An 18,756-nucleotide genomic window follows, 5' to 3' on the forward strand; every position below is an offset into this window, starting at 1 on the left:
TTTTTTTTTTTTTTTTATTTAAATAAATAGATTAAAGGTTGGTCATTTATAGTGCATTCATTTTTGTGTTTAGTTATGATTTATTGATCATGGTATTTGAAAAATAAATTGTATTTATTTCGAAAATAATGGCACAATGTTTGAAACTCTTAAATCTACTACAAAAACTAATAATTACATAAATTTAAATATGTTTTAAATAATAATACTATGTGCAAATAGATCCCTAGGAAACACACGTAATCCGAAGGCATGGCCGGAATCTGAGGTTGCAAAATATTCACCAAACCAAAAGCTCGTGATAATGCATAATTCCCTCTTCCCAAACATCAACTCGTACTCATCGATCTCAAAAACCATTTCCTATATTGGGCTTTGAGGGTTTGTCATAAATTCTTCAAAATACGTAATGTGAAAGCAAATTATTTTTAGGTACCGTGACAAAAAATATCAAACTACCTACAAAAACACTTCTTTCGGAACATAGCCTCGTATGGCAGTTAGGCTCTTGGTTTAGTAAGAATATTCACAACAATTGCGGGTTTGCAAAATATTGAGAGAAGTATAAATACATTGTCATGCTGGAAAAAAAACAAAGAAAATTTAATTTCAAAATAATTATGGTATGTAACTGGTTATCTGGAACACACTGTGTTGAACATTGCAGACTTGTTCTTCGGATTCCGATGTAGTTTGTTGCATTTCCAACATGTTCAATGTGTTCTGTTATGTTTGTTCCAACTACTAATTTTCATTGTGGAATAACACAAGACAGTAAAAAAACTAATTCTCTAATACTTTGGTCTTTACTAACACTAAAAACTATATAATTTGGGCGCAGTAACCTTTCGAACATGTTCTTCGTGTTTCGGATCAATTAAAAACCACAAAAGCTCAAACCCATCGGAATCAAATCCGATGGGTTTTTTGCCCACTTAGTTCGAAATATGATGATATTTATGTATGCATTCCATAATAGCTTTTGTAATGGTATATATCGAGAACCCAATCCCAATCGGCATGGGTCATACCAAATACATTAATCCTGGAGAAGAAGATGATTAATTTTAAAAAATTTTCAAACATGTAATTTAAAAAAGTAAATCACAATAATTAATAGTTAGATCACTCAATTTCCCATAAATATGAATATTTTAAATACTATTGAAACTTAATGATTAAGGTGTAAGTTGAAATTTGATTTAAATCTAATTGATTAGATTAATGAAGTTGCCATAAATCGTCAAACGGATAAATTCAAAATCCCTTTAAAGAATCGTTTTCATAGCACTTGACTCTCTCCACCTCCGAAACCGACTCTACTCCTTCGATTTTATTCCCCCTCTCGCACGACTCCATTAAATCAACCAATACTTCAAGCCCTAATTTACGCCTCTTTTCCTTTTCACAAATTCCCTTTTCTCTTTCCAACAATTTCTTCTTCATTCCAGTGTACGACGTTTTTGATTCCTTTTTCACACGCCGGGATCTGACGTTTCAAATAATGGTCGTCAACGGCCGTCCATTAAAGAGGATGAAAAGAAGAGTAACCGCCGACCTCAACGATTTTCTAACTTTCCCCTCCGGCGATTTGACGCCGACGGCCCCTTTCCGTACCAGCGTCCGTGAGTTTTTGCTACGGCACGCGCTCCTACCCCCGCCGTCGTCTCTCCTACCGCACCTGATGACGTGGCAGATCCTGTTCCGGGTTGGGGAACAGACGAGCTCCGCCGTGGGCGGTGGCGATGCGTCTGTTTGCCTCGATGTGGTGGAGGAAGACGTGATCAGATCTAGGTCGGTTTATTGCGATCAGTGCCGAGTTGTTGGTGAGTTAACTCAACTCGACCGAATCCGATTCATTTTGACTCGGTCATCTTTTGCATGTTTTCTTGCTTTTGGTTGGTTGTTGCGTTCTCGAAATATCCAAAATCAAATTAGATCTCAAATTTCTCGTATTCTCAATGGGTCTTTAATATTGCCAGCTGGCTTGGCGGGAAAATTGGTGATTAATTAATGATGGTAATTTCGATTTGTATGGCTGCTGAAGCTTAATTAGTGCTAATCATCAATTTTGTCAAAGATAAACTAATAATAAAAATAAATATTTTATTAATAAAATAATAAAATAAACAGTTTTATTATAATAATAATTTAAAAGTCATGGTCATGTGGGGGGTTTGTCATCCGGGTAGATATGATTGATGCTGACACATTACTTGGTGACATTAACGACATTCGTGGGTCTTCTTGCTTGGTACGTGTCTTTTTAGTCACGTACTTTTAGCTAAAAAAGTTGAAACAAAATTGATTTTTAATCACTTGATTTTTTAGATATGATATATTTTTTTATTTAATAAATTTGGTATTACATTATTGTATTTATTTTGTTTTATTCATAAATATTTAATTTTTTGGTATATTTATGTCATTCCTACGTCGTATTGAGTTTTTCTTGAGAATCGTTCTTTCACCTTGTCTTTACCTCTTTCCATTTTCTATCTATCTCCATCTTTACGTTTCCATTAGCGTATTCTCCTTGAAATTCCCAGATCGTATTTCCATCTCCCTCCTTGAATGATTAATTAAATTTAGGTACTAGATCTAGTCAAGGGTCCGAAGATCGATGCTGATTGATCGGTGATTTCTTCGCCAATCATCGACATGGTATTTGTTTCAGAATCACCGGCGTTCTGTTCAGGCATCATCGTTTTTCCGGCGGCAAATTCTGCTGTATCTGTACTCATTAGTGCCAAGTTCTCTCCGATCTCTCTGATCTCGTCTGAATTTGTTTATTCGTAGTGTTTAGGCAGCGATTTGTCGATAATTCCAAGTCATTTTGCTTTGGTCTAGTTTCAATCCGAAATTGCTAGTTGATTCTTGTGTTATTAGGTTTTACGTGCTCAAACATTGCATAAATCCGATGAAAAATGACACTTTCTCTCAGATAAGATGAATCTGTGTTTTATTCATTGTGTTTATTTCATTTATGTTGTATTTTGGCGATTAGGCTTGAAAGAGCTATTGTGTTATAAAGAATAATCCACTTAATGTATACAAAGGCTTGGTATAACTGGATTGTTATATGTATATGAAGGGTGGAGCGGGAATCCTGTATGTGGAAAGAGATACCATTTCATAATAAAGGGTGATGGGGCTTCCATTGGTGGTTACAACAAGTCATGTGCTGGTTGTGGTGCTTCCCTCCATTTATCTGACTCAAGGTCTGCTCTCTGTGTGTGTGTATGTGTGTCTTTGTATTTCTTGTTATCTCATGTAAATTCTACACAAAGAAACCAAAATCATAAATATAAACCATGTATCCTAACTTCCTAAGCATCTAATTAGTGCTATATATATAATCCAAAGTTAAAAATACTTGTGTTAGTTATTAAAGGTGTATATTAAGTCCATATGCATTCTTAATGTTTCTTTAAAAGGTTATATAAAGATACAATCCTTTCATAGTAATAGTGAGTGTATTATGTATCATTTATCAAAGAGTATGTGTATTGATTTTGAGGTTTTGCAGGTGTAAGACATGTAACCATGTGATGACTACTGAAGATATAGAGGATTGGATGTATAACCAATTGGATGACACCAATCATCTTTTGCATGGTGTAGTTCATGTAAATGGTTATGGACATCTTCTTAGAGTCAATGGGAGAGAAGGTGGGTCGAGGGTCCTTTCAGGCACTCATATCATGGACTTTTGGGATCGACTTTGTAAAGTTCTTGGAGTCAGGTTAGGAATCTCTCCATTTTAGTTGTGTTTTTGTTATTTTTTTTTCTTCCATTTTTGGGTTTTTCAGTTGCATAAAGCAATAAAAATTGAAGTTGAATACAAGGATTTTTCAAAGTCAAAATCAATAATAGAATGAATAACAAGTTTATTGAATTTTCCAATTGTTTAGTAGTAAAATACTGTAAAGCACTTGTACTTTCACCATTTTCTTGTTTTTGGTTACTTAAACTGTTTTCTTTGCTGACTGATTAAAATTATCCTGTTTTTTTAACTGTTTTAAGAATCCATTTTTCTGGTTTTGGTATAGTGGCATTTAGAAAATCACAAGGCAATTTCACTAATAATAGTTCAGTGACTAAAGTGAGATAATAAGATGAAAGTAAGTTATGTGTGTGTGTGTGTTTTTTTTAATTGTAAAGTTTTTTTTGAACACACAGTGACCGAAAAATGGTACTTTTAAACAGTTGTGATTGGTATAATGGTTTGTTTAATCACTAAGAAATTGGTCAAACTAATTGGAGTGCAATGGAAACTAAAAAAACCCTAAATAGTTAATCAAACAACATATACTTCCGTTTAGTTTTCATACAAAAAACCCCAACTCAATTTAAAAAAAACACTTCAATTTTTTTTTTCTTATGACCTTGCACTTCAAAAAATCTATCAAAATCAACCCAATTCTAACAAAATTACTCTGTATTTCAATGACACAGACAAGTGAGTGTCATGGACGTATCAAAAAAATACGGTTTAGACTTCCGACTGCTCCACTCAATAATCAAGGGTCATCCATGGTACGGAGACTGGGGTTACAAATTCGGTGCGGGAAGTTACGGAATTACCCTCGAAGCCTACAACACTGCTATCGAAACCCTAGCAAACACACCCTTATCCACCTTATCACACCAACCCCGGAAACCAAGAACACATCTCCAAGATTCAATTTCCTTCTACCAATCCTTATCCGATCACAAACTCCTAACTTTTCGAGACCTTTTCCAATACCTAACAACCCTAATACACGATGCCAACAAGGCCGATTTTCGCTCTTCAAAGAAGGCTAAATTGAGTGATTCGAGGGTGTTGTGTGCGTGGAGTATGGGTGATATACTGCGTGTTGAGGAGGCAATGTTTAGGGTTTTACGTGCGGTTAGTGGGTCCGCTTGGGTTAGTTGGCGGTCCCTACGTGGGGCGGTCTGTCGGGTGGGTCGGCCTGAGCTTTTGGATTATTGTCTTAAGGAGTTGAAAGGGAAACAAGCGGCGGATGAGATGGTGGTTAATGCGCGTTTGAATCCGGATTCCGGTTCTATTGAATATCGGTTAGTTCTAAATTTTGTTTTAAGTTTTTTATTATAGCATCCCTTTTTCATTTATGGGATAATGAGATAAAAGCCCTTAAGTTACAAAAAATTATGCAGATTTACCCTTTTGCGGATTTTAGGTTACTAAACCCGGATGCTTGCAACTTTTTTTTTTAATTACCTTTTTTCTAAATTTACATGGTAAAAGCGAACAATTTCTGTCTAACTTAAGGGCTCTAATGAATCGAAAAACCAAACTTAAGGGCTTTTAAAAAAAGGTAAAACCGAAGGTTTTCAAAAATTTTCCAAGAAAATGAAAATTTTCTGTTTTTCCAAATTGTATGTAAATTAGAAAAGTGATTTTTATAGTTTTCCAGAATTTCAGAGATAGAAAATAAAAATTCCACCAGTTCCAACCAAACATGTTTTCTAAATTTTTAATTGAAAACTAAAATGAAAACTAAACTCTATTTTTTGAACATTTTTTTTGGAAAATTAAAACAGTTTTCCATAACCGAATGCATCCTAAGGTTTTTTAATATACTTGAAATACAAAAAAGGGTAAAATTGAAAAAAAGTTGCAAGCATCCGGTTTTTGTGAACCTAAAATCCACAAAAGGTCAAATTCGTACATTTCTATCAAACTTAAGCGCTTTTATGTCATTATTCCTTCATTTATTTATGTTATATTTTGTCGATTTCGAAAGTAAAATACTAAAACAAGAAAGTAATCAATATAGGTTGGAACCGGGAAGCGTGAATTCTATCTCGATGACCAACAATCCAAAATTCCCAAACTGCCCTTCAGAAGATCATTTATTACGAGATCTAAGATTCTTATACGAATCATTACTCCATCCTCAACACACAACACCACATCACATAACAAACCAAAACCAAACCTCCTCCGCCCAAAAAATCCTCGACTGCAAACAATTTGTAAAAAACTACCACCCCGAACACCAATTCCCAAACTCAAACCCGCATTCCCTAATCCTAAACTGCAAACTCCAACTCACGGAAGAACCAACCACAATTAACCCACCTCCCGAACACCTAATCCTTTCTTCAAACGCAACAATCCATGACTTAAAAACCGAATCCTCGAAAGCTTTCCAAGATGTTTATTTACTTCTTAGAAGGTTTGAAGCCGATGAGCTCGTTGGATATGGAGGTGTCGATGAGTCCACCCAAATCAAGCTCTTAATCGGCTCAAATAATAATAATAATAATAATATTAATACAATTACAGTTAGTGGGAAGTGTGTTGGGAACGGGAACGGGAAGAGTGGGTTGACTCGGTACCGGATGGAGAGAGGGGTGGAGACGTGGACGTTGGATTGTCGGTGTGGGGCGAAGGATGATGATGGAGAGAGGATGTTGGCGTGTGATGGGTGTGGGGTGTGGCAACACACGAGGTGTGTGGGGATTGATGACTTGTGTTCGGTTCCGGTGAAGTTTGTTTGTTGTAAATGTGGCGGCGATGGTGGTGGTGGTAGGGCGGTGAATCGTGGTGGTGGTGGTTGATGTTTTTTTATTGTGGGGTTGGGTTTTTTTTTTTTGTATATTCTTTTTTTGTTTTAAATAATGTTTTAGTTTTGGATGGGATTTTGGTGTTGGGAGGCTTTGAAAAGGTGTAAATATTTGGGACTTTTGGGTTATAGCCTCTGCAATAAAAACACTCGTCCTTGATCGTAATTTTTTTCTTTTTGTTTTTAATGTTTTTATGCGAAATAATGATTATTTAGGCATTAAGATAAAGATCTCGTAGGGTTTAAGACTTTAAGTTAAGGGGGTGGATAATTGTGGAAGATAACAGAGTTTCATCTTCAATATTTAGTTATTTACCATGTCTTTATCTAAACCTCGTTATTGCCAAATGTAACTATTCAATACTCTCAAAAACTTTTCCTACTCGATGCTTATAGCCTAAGTAGATTCCTATTTTATCTCACAATTTGTTCTTTAATTTCGTCAATACATAAATTTTAAGCTCAATGTATATGCCGTATAAAACCAAATAAACTTTCAATCTCGGAAATTGAAAAATCCAAAAAAAAAAAAAACAAAAATTCCTTTATCAAATATTTCTTCAATCTTTTTAACAATTAAATGGTCAAACGTTTTTTTTATTTCTTTTATCTTATTTGAAAATAAGTAGTTTTACGTTTTTATTTATCAAACCCTTAAAATCATGTCGTTGATACCATATGTTTACTCAAAAATATTGAAGGACTTAATTAATGTAATTAAAGATCAAATGATAATATTCAATATAAAGAAAATAATAGAACAAATAACATGAATAAAAATGCCTAATTTAGTATCAGCTAGGGGTGTGTGAAAGCATTATGTTCTTTAACATCTTGAGCTTCAGACAATGCCTTCTCTATGCACAAAATCACACTTGCACCTAATAAAACATACACAAATATTTTAAAAAATAAGCAATTACCTTCCGAATTAACTAATGAATCAATCCATCCTAAAAAGTGATTGAAAAGGTGAAATGCCACTAAATGAGGACGGAACAATGAAATTATGCAACGAAACTAAACTTGCAATGAAATTATGCCCCACACACCATATATATATATATATATATATATATATATATATATATATATATATATATATATATATATATATATATATATATATATATATATATATATATATATATATATATATGAGAAAAGTGAATATACCCTTAAGGGTATATAAGCTTAGGTACCCAAACTCATCATACTACATCGTTTTGTATCATATAATACATTCTAATTGTCCAATGTTCTTATAATTAACTTCTAACTTGATTTACTTCCAATATTTTGATAATTACACATTTATCTTCCTCATATATAATTTTCATTTTCAACTACAATATATATAGCCTAGTAGGTGTTCGGCAAAAATATGTGATGTAAGTGAATGATAATAGTGAAATTTCGAATATTTTGAAAGTAAATCACGTTAGGGTTGAAGTTTAACAATACTATAATGAATATATCAAACAAAACGATGTATTATTGTATGTTTGGGTACATAAGCTTATATACCTTTAAGGGTATATTCACTTTTTCCTATATATATATATATATATATATATATATATATATATATATATATATATATATATATATATATATATATATATATATATATATATATATATATATATATATATATATATATATAGGAGTAGGATCAAATGAAAACACCAAAAAAATTGAAAACGCGATAACAAAGTATATTTATTTATGAAAAAGAAATATATAAAATGAAGGATAAAATGGTATTTTTTTTTAATTGGATTAAGGATGTGCAGTGCAATTTCTTTAAACTACAGGGATGCACCTTGTAAAATTTTCAAAGGATGGATTGAATGTACGAATTTGACCAAACCACAGGGACCAAAATTGTAATTTACTCAAACTGTAAGTTTTATCTGTTACTGAAATTCGTCATTCCTAATAAATAAAAAACCTTTTACCACATATCACACTTTTATTGATTTGGTCACATGTTATTTTGTGGTTATTTTTAATTTGTTTTTCCACATGACACTTTGTGGTTTTTATTCATTTTATTAATTTCCCCATAATATTTAAATGTAATAATTATAATAAATGCATATCAATTTCATTAATTAATTTTCTTCTATTTTCAAATTTTCTAAGTTAAAGTTTCATTAGTTTCTTTTGTTTATTTTTCTAAATTATTTGTTTAATTTAAAAGAAAAACAAACAATTTAATTTTAATAATTTAATATATTTTTTATTTTTTTCTTATAAATTCAAACTTCTCAAATGTTTAATATTTCATATATTTTTTTCTTTAAAATGAACCAATGTAATACATGGTTCTTACACCTATATCCATTAAATCATAGTTTCTTAAACATTATTGTTTTAACTATATAATTCTATTTTTACAATCCATAAGAATTCGCCTAAAATTTGGTATAAACATTTGATCTTGTAGATCAAATATTGTCGATTACTATATTCATGAGAATTCGCCTAATAGTTGTTATAAACATTTGATCTTGAAAACCGTCTTCAATACGATGGGGTCAGCAGCAAACCAGATAACCATCAACGAGTCAATATAGAACATCAACTCCACTTGGTACAAAGATTTGATCTTGAAGACCGTCTTCAATAGGTTGGAGTCAACAACGAATTAGATAACCATCAATAAGTCAATATAGCATTAATTCACATGAGCAGCCTCGGTGGCTACACTTAATAGAAGAATATATTCTATACTTGTTAGATCACAAATTAATAAATAATTCCATGTGATTAGATTTACTACCACAAATTACTAGATAAATGCACGCGGTAATTTTTTTTTTTTTTTCATAATCACAAGGGATTTTATAAACACATCAAAATATTTCTCAAGTAAATTACACTAATACTCTCTGTGGTTTGGCGTAACTTGCATTTTGTTCCGACCTTTTTTTTTTTTGAAATTTGTCCCGAACTACGGAACTGTCTAAAAAGGACTATATTGCCCTAAATAGCATTTTCTATGTTTAAATTTATTTTTATGTTATACTGTAAAAAGTAAATTATTGATACGATGCAGATGGACCCACATTACACCTTACACTTCATACATATGCATCCATCACGTCACTCACAGACAAACACACAACACAAATAGTGAAACATACACACACACACACACACTCTCTCTCTCTCTCTCTCTCTCTCTCTCTCTCTCTCTCCCCCCTCCCCCCTCTCTCACCGTTTTAATCTTCCATAAATTATGCCTTAATCGGAGAACCACCATCCTGTCACTAAACCACCTCCCGTTGGAAGTCTGCATTAGAGAAACACCAAAGAAACCTTTCCTTTATTCTCTTAACCCAAAAGAACCTCAATTGTCTTTACCTTCATCTTGGTTTTAGATTCTACCACCAATTTGTAGCTCTAGTTTTCAAAATCGACAAATTAAAGCTTTGGATTTGACCATGCGAAGTCACCACAAAAGTGTCATCGAACAACCATCCAAGAGGTGGTGTAGGCGGGTGAAAAATGTTGATTTCATTAGATGTATAAAAGCCATACCAATGAGCCTATTCCATCAATTCACTCACTATAACCCAAATATATATCACGATAAACCAACCAACATATTATCAACCGAACAAAAAACGTTGCTAACCAATATGTTTGATAGTCAACATTTATAGTTGGTATTACTATACCAATTAAGTAATCATGCTACGGTAGTTATATAAAGTTCCAATATTACAGTATTACCATAACAAAAAATTCAATATATATATATATATATATATATATATATATATATATATATATATATATATATATATATATATATGTTTGGTGTTTAGAATTTTAAGAGCTTTCGTATTAATATTTACCTAATGTTTAAAATTTAAACTCATATTAGCGTATCTCATTTTCCTCAACTTTTCAACTTTTTAAGTCACGATAGAAATTAATAAATATTTTTTGAATCGATATTTCAATCTCAACAATTACAAAATACTTATTCACAAAACCCCCATTCACATTTTACAATGCTCAATAATAAAAAACCCAAATTCTCATAACCTACATACATTTTGATATATACCATTACCAATATATATCAACCAAAGTTATTGGTAGTCAAACAAGTTGGTACCAACTATGTACTTTGTACAGTAATTGTAGCAAAATTTACACACCAACTATAATTGGTACAAAATTTACACACCAATTATAATTGGTACGATATATGGTTTAGAATATTAAGACTTGTACTGCACCAATTTTATCCCTAATAACTATAGTGTGAAAAAAGAGTGTGAACAACCATTTAGATTTGACCACATGAAGCAACCTAAATCAAGCTACCAACCTTAATTGGATCGGTGACATCATCCCATTCTTGGTGGCACAATTGTGAAGAGTGGAGCATAGGGTAAGTAGTGGTTCAACCTACATACATTTATCTTCCGACTCAAACAGTTTCTTTATGAAAGCTTTAGGATTGAGCTTATCAAGCACCAAATTCAAAATTTTAGGACGTTCGACTTCACTAGAGTGAGGTTGGATGTAGTTAATTAGCGGAAGGGATACCATCTGATAGTAAATCTTGTAAATCGGAGAGACATAGTTTCAATTTTTTTGTAAAGTGGCCCATATCAATTCTCATGTTTAAGTCTTTCGATTGTTAGACTACAATTAAAAAGTATTTTAGAACTTGATTTGGATTTTATATTTGCTGGTAAATAACCAAAGCAATGACAAGATCTACATAGACAGATCCAATATAGAGCTTGGGGTAACCAAGGATGCACTTCAAATTTTCGAAAAAATTTGTTTTATGTTGTGGTGATACCCTATAAAAAATATGGTCTCCCCTAAAATAATTTAGGTTATTTGTTTTTGTATATTATGCAATTTTTTGTGGTGCCCGTTTACTTTGACACTGATTCCGCCACTGGAATCTATGGTTTGGTCGTCGGACATCGGTCTTGCAGAACTCCATGATCTTAGATAAGGCCAACCGTAGAGGGAGGGCAAGTTGGGCGACCGCTCCGGGCCTCGTCAAATCTTGGGCCCCCAAAATTTGTAATAACTACATATATATATATATATATATATATATATATATATATATATATATATATATATATATATATATATATATATGTATTAATGAATATCCAAAATTAACAACTGATATCCCTTTATTTAAGGGATCCTACGCTCTCATCGGACTCCCACAATGTCTCTTTCACCACCACACAATTCTCTAATCCTAATCTTAAATCCTACAAACTAAACAATCGAAGAACCCTAACTGTATCCGCACTAGGAGCCGACACATTTGAGGGAACAACACTAGCAGTCATCGGAGGCGGCTCGGTCGCAGCAATCGCCGCCGTGATTTCACTCGCAGAACCCGAGAAGCGCCGACAGTTGTAGGCGGAGGAGGTTGGCGGTCATTGTTCACGTTTCAGGTTCACTTTTCCTAATTTACACTCTTCGTTATCTCAATCAGGTCTTTCACTTTCGATGTTTTGATTGAATTTTGTACTCATTAACTTTCGATTGAATTTGGGAGATACAATGATTTGTTAGGCGCTGGTGTAGTGAAGAAGGTGTACAGGGGATTTGATCGGAAGAGATGTGGCATGGAACCAAGTAAAACTAAGAAGCTTCGGTGGAGATCCATCTGTTCTCAAGAGACTCTTTTCATAAATCAAATTGTTACAGACATTAGAGAATGAAAACATCATTGTTCTTTACAGTTTCTGGAGGGATACTAAAAACAGCACCTTGAACTTCATCACAGAGGCATGTGCTTCAGGTAATTTAAGGGATTACAGGAAGAAACGCAGACGGGTTTCATTGAAGGCATTGAAGAATTGGTCAAGACAGATTTTGAGAGTGAAATATGAAATGAGAACTTTATCTCAGGTGTGTGTGTGTGTTTCAATTGATCAAAATTTTCTTTTTTCCACCATTAACATATGCGATTAACAGTGTCTGTCTCCTTTGCAGCTACATGTTTGAATGGGTCACAGTTTCGTCCATTGATACCCTTGTTAGAAGCCATGCCAAAGGAACTTGGTGCTAGCCTGCATGATATGCTTAATCTGATCACAGGTAATTTCTTGAAACAACGTTCTGTCATGGCCTCCATGTGTTCGATAAAATGCCTCAATGAAAAAATAGTTAAAAATCATTAATGTTTTTACTTCACTTTGTTCCTTATTCTTTTCAGAACTATACAACTCAATTTAGATTGGGTTGGATGCCATTTTTATAACAATAGGTTGATGCTAGTTCCTTATTCTGTCAGAATTTGCAGTTAAATACATTGAGCATATCGAGAAGAAACACATGGAACCCGAAGAATGTTAGTTCCTTATTCTGTCAGAATAGGTTGATTCTAGTTCCTTATTTTGTTTGTTGGGTATATTCTTGATAATACAAATTCTTAAAGAATATTCTTGCAGAATAGTTTATTTTGTAAGAATATTATTTGTTATATTCTGATAGAATTGTAGTTAATTATTTGTATGTTTAATGTGCAGGTTTTACAAGTATATCACTACAAATTACTTGGCAATGAATTTCTGGTAGAAAAGGCTTCAAGAATGGATTGAAGACCTGATAGGAAAGGGTTTAAGAATGAATTAAAGAATGATCACACTCATTTTTTAAGAATGTTGTTATTTTTTAAGAATTATACTTGTTTATTCTTTTAGAATGTTTGTTATTATTCAATGAATCACAATCATACAATGTAATTTTTTGATATATTATTAGTTCAAGAATCGATTTTGTGTATTCTTTCAGAATGTATTTACTAGTTTATGTTTGGCATTCTGCCATTCTGACAGAATAAAATTGAAAAATACATTTACTAGTTTATGGTTGACATTCTATCATTCTGACAGAATAAAATCGGATTTTTAAATTTGAATTAATTTAAAATATTCAGATTTTTAAAAAATAAAGGAATTAATCATCCCTAAAAATCCAAAAATTTCCTTTTTTAATATAGGTTAATTGACTAAAATGCCCTTATGATGAAATTTGTGTGATTATATGGTACATGCTATCCTATTCTACTACCATAGACCCTCAAATCATGGCATTTGATTATATTCCATCCGATGGTTTAGATCTGTGCATTTTGGCACACAATAGTTAGTAAAAACAAAATAACCTAACCCTATATATATATATATATATATATATATATATATATATATATATATATATAGTTTTAGATTATATAAAATGAAAAACACACCAAGATAAACAAATACACTTTAGCTGAGATGTGTGTGTTTGTGTCTCATAGTTGGTATTTTGCTTTTGCGTGTATGTGTGTGTGTCTCGTGATGAAAGGAAGCATGAAAATAAACCGAAATGACTTTTTAATTCTTAAAAACAAATTCAATCACTTCATAATCTTTATTTATAATATAATTAATTTACATTTGTTAGAGACCTACAAATTTGCAAATAGAAAAGAAAATGAGGGAAGTTTCAATTTCTAAAGATATTTGGTTGCATGAATGAAGCTACCGAGTTACGATTTTGAATCCCCCGATTTCTGATTTTGAAGTTCCTTTTTTGTTTTTAAGTTTTAACAGCTAACATCTGATTTTGAAGATCTATTCTAAAGGTATGATATCTAATTTTGAAGTTCCAATTTTTAGATGTGTAATTGGTATCCGAGAATGTGAGATGGAATGAAGTCAATATCTGATTGTTAAAAACTTCATCGTCTTGTTAGGTTTTAAAATGAAAATGAAGATCCAAAATGAAGTTACTATTTCTTTTATTAGCTCTTTAGACACAGTCTTGCCACTCCCACCCATTTTATCTTTTAACAATTTTGGATATTTGTTCAAAGAATTGCAAGAAAATGCCAAAAGTAAACAATAGATTTTGTAAGACATTGTAAGTTTACACGAATTGTAAAAGAAAAAAACTACTTTATACATTAATTCTAGTTATCAAAATATAATATTTTCTTTATCTTAAAGGGTCTCGTTTTTTCTTTTTATCTTGGGCCTTAAATCGGTTTCAAAATTTGATTTTGGTGGTCGTCTTGTTGGAGGCTGGATATGAGAAATGAAAAAACTGGACATTTTCCTTACGTTGTGGGACATATTACTTTTCTTTTAACTTTTAAATAATAACAAAAAAAATTAATTAAAAAGTAAATACATAAAAGCAATGCAATCGTTTTAGAATTGCTTTCTGCCAGGTACTAAGATCGCAATATAAACAAACCATAGGGACCATATGATATCACAAGTTATATTATTAATTAATTAAATCCTTGTGCACTTCTTTTATTTATTAAAACTATTAAAATCCAACTTGCAACAGTTTAAAATTATTAAAATCCAACTTCAGTCTGGTATAAACGTTTACATCGGCATTCGGCATACTACTTACAATCTTGAATCATTCCCATAATGAACAAAATTACACAAAAGCTCCAAACATTTGCAAAAATTAGACAACTTCACACAATCATATCTCAGGAAACCATTACACCATCTTCCCCAACACCTCCGCACCTGAAAACTCATAATCTCTCGTTGCTTGATCAGTTTGCTCCCGACATGCACACACCATTTGTTTTCTTCTACCGGAACTACAAAAATGGCGACAACAAACTCCTAAAGCAATCCTTATCACAGTGCTTAACACAATACTACCCCTTCGCAGGTGGAATTCCAACCCCTTTTTTACCTTACATCAACTGCAACGACGAAGGGGTTGAATTCCTTGAAGCTTTTAATGATATCCCACTCGATGACTTCATTCACAAGAATGAGCAAAACGAAACCCTAGACCAACTCTTTCCTTATGGTCTCAGCTCTACTGTTCGTGCTTCTTGCCCTAAATTGCTCGATGTCCAGTTGAACCATTTTGCTGGTGGTGGAGCAGCGGTGGCTGTGTCCATGTCGCACAAGCTTGCTGACGGAGCCACCTTTGCCAACTTCATCAACCATTGGGCCACTGTTACACGTTGTCAGCCACCGGTAAATCCATCTTTCGTCTCATCCTCTACAAGTAATAACGTTAGGTTGCCTAAGTTCGTTATTAAGGATTTGGATAAAGTAAAGTATGCTACGAGGATATTTGTGTTTCCTAATTCAAAACTAAATGAGCTGAAGAAGAAGGTTGCTGCCACCGGAAAAGCTCCGACGAACCCTTCTCGAGTTGAAGTGTTGACGTCTTTAATATTTAAACACGCAGTGTGAAAGCAGCCGCGATAAAGTCAGATTCTTTGAAACCATCAAGCTTGTCTGTAGCTACGAACATGAGGAACAAGGTTGTTGAAAACTATTCTGAAACAGCAGCAGGAAACTTATTCACGTTAGCGATAGTAAAGATGGAGGAATTTGGGGAAATCAGGTTGAGTGAGGTGATTTCTGAGGTAAGGAAGGCGAAATTGGGTCTTGAAGGAATGAGAGATGAGCAAGAAGTAGTTGACAAGTTGTTAAACACGTTCTCCACTTTACAGGGTGATATTTATTATAGTTCAAGTGTGTGTAGGGTTCCATTTTATGAAGTGGATTTTGGGTGGGGCAAGCCACAAGAAGTTGTATTAAGAATTCCAAATGTGGATGAGAATACTATCATTTTGATGGATACTCCATCTGGAGATGGTATTACAGCACATGTGCATCTGCCAGAAGAAGAAATGGCCATTCTTCATAAGGACAAAGAGTTTGTTAATTATCTTCAAGACATCTAAAAATGTATGTGTTACAAAAATATTATTATTTTGTATTAACATGCAACGACTAATATAAATATGTTTTGCGAATTAATAAAAAAAGCATTAAGTGGTTTACATGCTAGCTCTCTAAACTCAATATTTTCTAAGGTTCAAAAACACAAAAAGATTTTTGGTTGTAGCTTCAATTCTACATTTTTACTCTTTGTTTTATTATATCATGCTCACCACTAGCAAATCCAAGTATATGTTGAGTGAAAAATTAACTAGTGCCACTGCTCCTTAAGTTCCTACATCAACCACTATTCTAGACTAACCACGGTAATCATAAATGTAGTGGGCACCACATCATTGCCACCTCATTACGTTACACAACTATATTAAGGGTATCTACAATGCATTGAACTCTATAAAGTTCAACGGATTGCCACATCATTTTTTTACATTCCATGCAACTTCATCAAATTTTTTTTTCCTATAATGCATTGAACTTTAGAGAGTTCAATAGAAAGTTACAAAAGCTAATTATAGTATGTATTTAAGATTAGAAAACATTCATCTTTAACATTGAAGAGTTCAGTGGTCATTGAACTTCAAATCCATTGAATTCCAAGGTGGCATCTCATTATGCTAGTGTTTCATCTATTGAATGAGAACTAGATTTGCCACCCCATTCAACCATCTCATTGAACTCATAATTGTGAATGCTTTAAGATGGTATACTCATCACTCCACATAACTAAATCCCTCTTATTTTTTTAATTATTTAAATAAAACGAATATGTTATAATTATTTAAAATTTGGAGAGACAGAAAGAGATAGAAAGATGAAGAATCTTATTAGGTGTGGTTAATTATTGTCGTGACCATAGTCCATCACTCCACCTCATCACCACAATCCACAACAATGATTAGGGGTGGTCTTCATATTCTTATCACCTTGCCATGTCAACCACGAATGGTTCTTGTTACAAGTACTCCGGAAGGCCTTTGTGTGTAGGTTGCTCAGTGGAGGTTATTTTTCTCTTGATTTTTCTATTTCTCCATATTTAGTCGGTGATATTATAATTTAGAGGTATATTGGTGTTGTTAAACATATCTACAATTGGTTTTTGGTCTTTGTTGTTACTCGTTTAAAGATATAAAAATATAAGAACCCGATGTGACGTGTAAAAATAAAATATGTTGGTGTATCGGTTTAAAAATAAATATATGCTGCTAACATAAGTGCATTGTTGTTTTACGTTGAAAAATACAAATACGTTACTGTTTCTAGTTAAAAATAAAAATATGTTGTCGTGTTGTAACACTTGATTCTAGGTAGAAATTTATTTGCGACTGAGTATGATATTTTTTTTTGAAGGCCACGACGTGTTGAAGCCTCACCAAGACGTGGCGATAACCTTTTGCTCGCGGGAGTTTAATGACCCACCATGGCATGGTGATTCTTGCCACAACGTGGAGGCGGCTGTTGGAGAAAACCCTAAATTTTAAAAGTTGAACCCTATTTAAACCTTTTAACCGCTCATGGCCTCCCTCCCATCAACCTCCATCTCTCCAAATCGTCCCTTGCAAACCCTAGATCCTTTGTGTAAGTTTTAAGCCTCAAGTGTGGGTGTTTGATGCTTGTTAAGGAAGAAGGTGGTGGATGATCTTAATGGGAGTCCAAAGCAATGTAGATCCAGGAGTTTATCTTCCTCAAGCATCTTAAGGAGGTATAAAGTCTTCATCTTGATCAGTTAATTTTTAGATCTTTGGATTTTTGTCACTTTTCTATATGGCTTGTTAGTTTGGAATGTTGAAATTCATAAAGGTTGCAACTTTTTGAATCTCCAGGCCATTTGGAGCTTTTGACTCCTTGGATCTGACTTAGATTTGAGTTTTGAGGCCATGCATGGAATCTTGGCCTTTTTGCCCTATTTTGTCCTAATTAGAGTTCAAGACATGCATGTCTGGAAAAACACCGATTATTATGATGTGTTTTGTGTTGGAGACTCTTTTGGAGCTTTTGATCAAGTAACCTTATGGGTTGAGTGATTATTGCTTAAGCCATGTAGTGTTTTGGACCTTAAAGTTGAGATCTATACACTTTGGAGGGTTCTATTGGAGTAAGTTGGAAACTTTATCCACTAGACCCTATTATGGACCAAATGTAAGTTGGAGACCCTTTAGAATCGATGAAAATAGTTGAATGCGTTAAACTGCTGAAAACCTGTTACCACGGTGTGGCAAGGCCACTACGATGTGGTGGCGGGGCTGGTCGCGACTATTTTTTCATCTTTGACACCGCGACGTGGTAAAGGGCTACCATGACGTGGTAGTTAGCTGAGTTGGCTCTTTTTGACTTTTTAACCGTTTGACCTAGTTTGACCCATGGGGGTATTTTGGGTATTCTGGATTATGTTTGAGAATTTCTTTTTTTAATGGTTAGGCATCGGTTAGAGCTGAGATTCGGAGTCG

At 33.3% G+C, this 18,756-nt stretch overlaps 1 protein-coding gene and 1 pseudogene across 1 annotated transcript; both read left to right on the forward strand.

Annotated features, from left to right (window-relative positions):
• The first annotated feature begins 1,284 nt into the window (after positions 1–1,284).
• On the forward strand, positions 1,285–6,744 carry LOC145037647 (RING/FYVE/PHD zinc finger superfamily protein). Its single transcript, XM_078986343.1, has 5 exons — positions 1,285–1,826; positions 3,095–3,221; positions 3,530–3,745; positions 4,459–5,064; positions 5,787–6,744. Exons 1-5 carry the CDS (start codon positions 1,505–1,507, stop codon positions 6,571–6,573), a joined length of 2,058 nt encoding a protein of 685 aa, XP_078842469.1. The 5' UTR covers positions 1,285–1,504; the 3' UTR covers positions 6,574–6,744.
• An 8,278-nt stretch (positions 6,745–15,022) lies between these two features.
• On the forward strand, positions 15,023–16,314 carry LOC145036266 (akuammiline synthase 1-like; annotated as a pseudogene).
• The last annotated feature ends 2,442 nt before the right edge of the window (positions 16,315–18,756 follow it).

The sequence above is a fragment of the Lactuca saligna genome, chromosome 3, assembly GCF_052625555.1.
Source record: "Lactuca saligna cultivar CGN05327 chromosome 3, ASM5262555v1, whole genome shotgun sequence".
Lineage (NCBI taxonomy): Eukaryota > Viridiplantae > Streptophyta > Magnoliopsida > Asterales > Asteraceae > Lactuca > Lactuca saligna.

What these genes read in the sequence shown, in the direction of transcription:
- LOC145037647 (XM_078986343.1), top strand. Translation starts at nt 1,505, where the DNA reads ATGGTCGTCAACGGCCGTCCATTAAAGAGGATGAAAAGAAGAGTAACC. An exon ending in CTCCATTTATCTGACTCAAG is followed by an intron (nt 3,222 to 3,529) that starts GTCTGCTCTCTG and finishes GAGGTTTTGCAG; the next exon opens with GTGTAAGACATGTAACCATG. An exon ending in TGTAAAGTTCTTGGAGTCAG is followed by an intron (nt 3,746 to 4,458) that starts GTTAGGAATCTC and finishes TCAATGACACAG; the next exon opens with ACAAGTGAGTGTCATGGACG.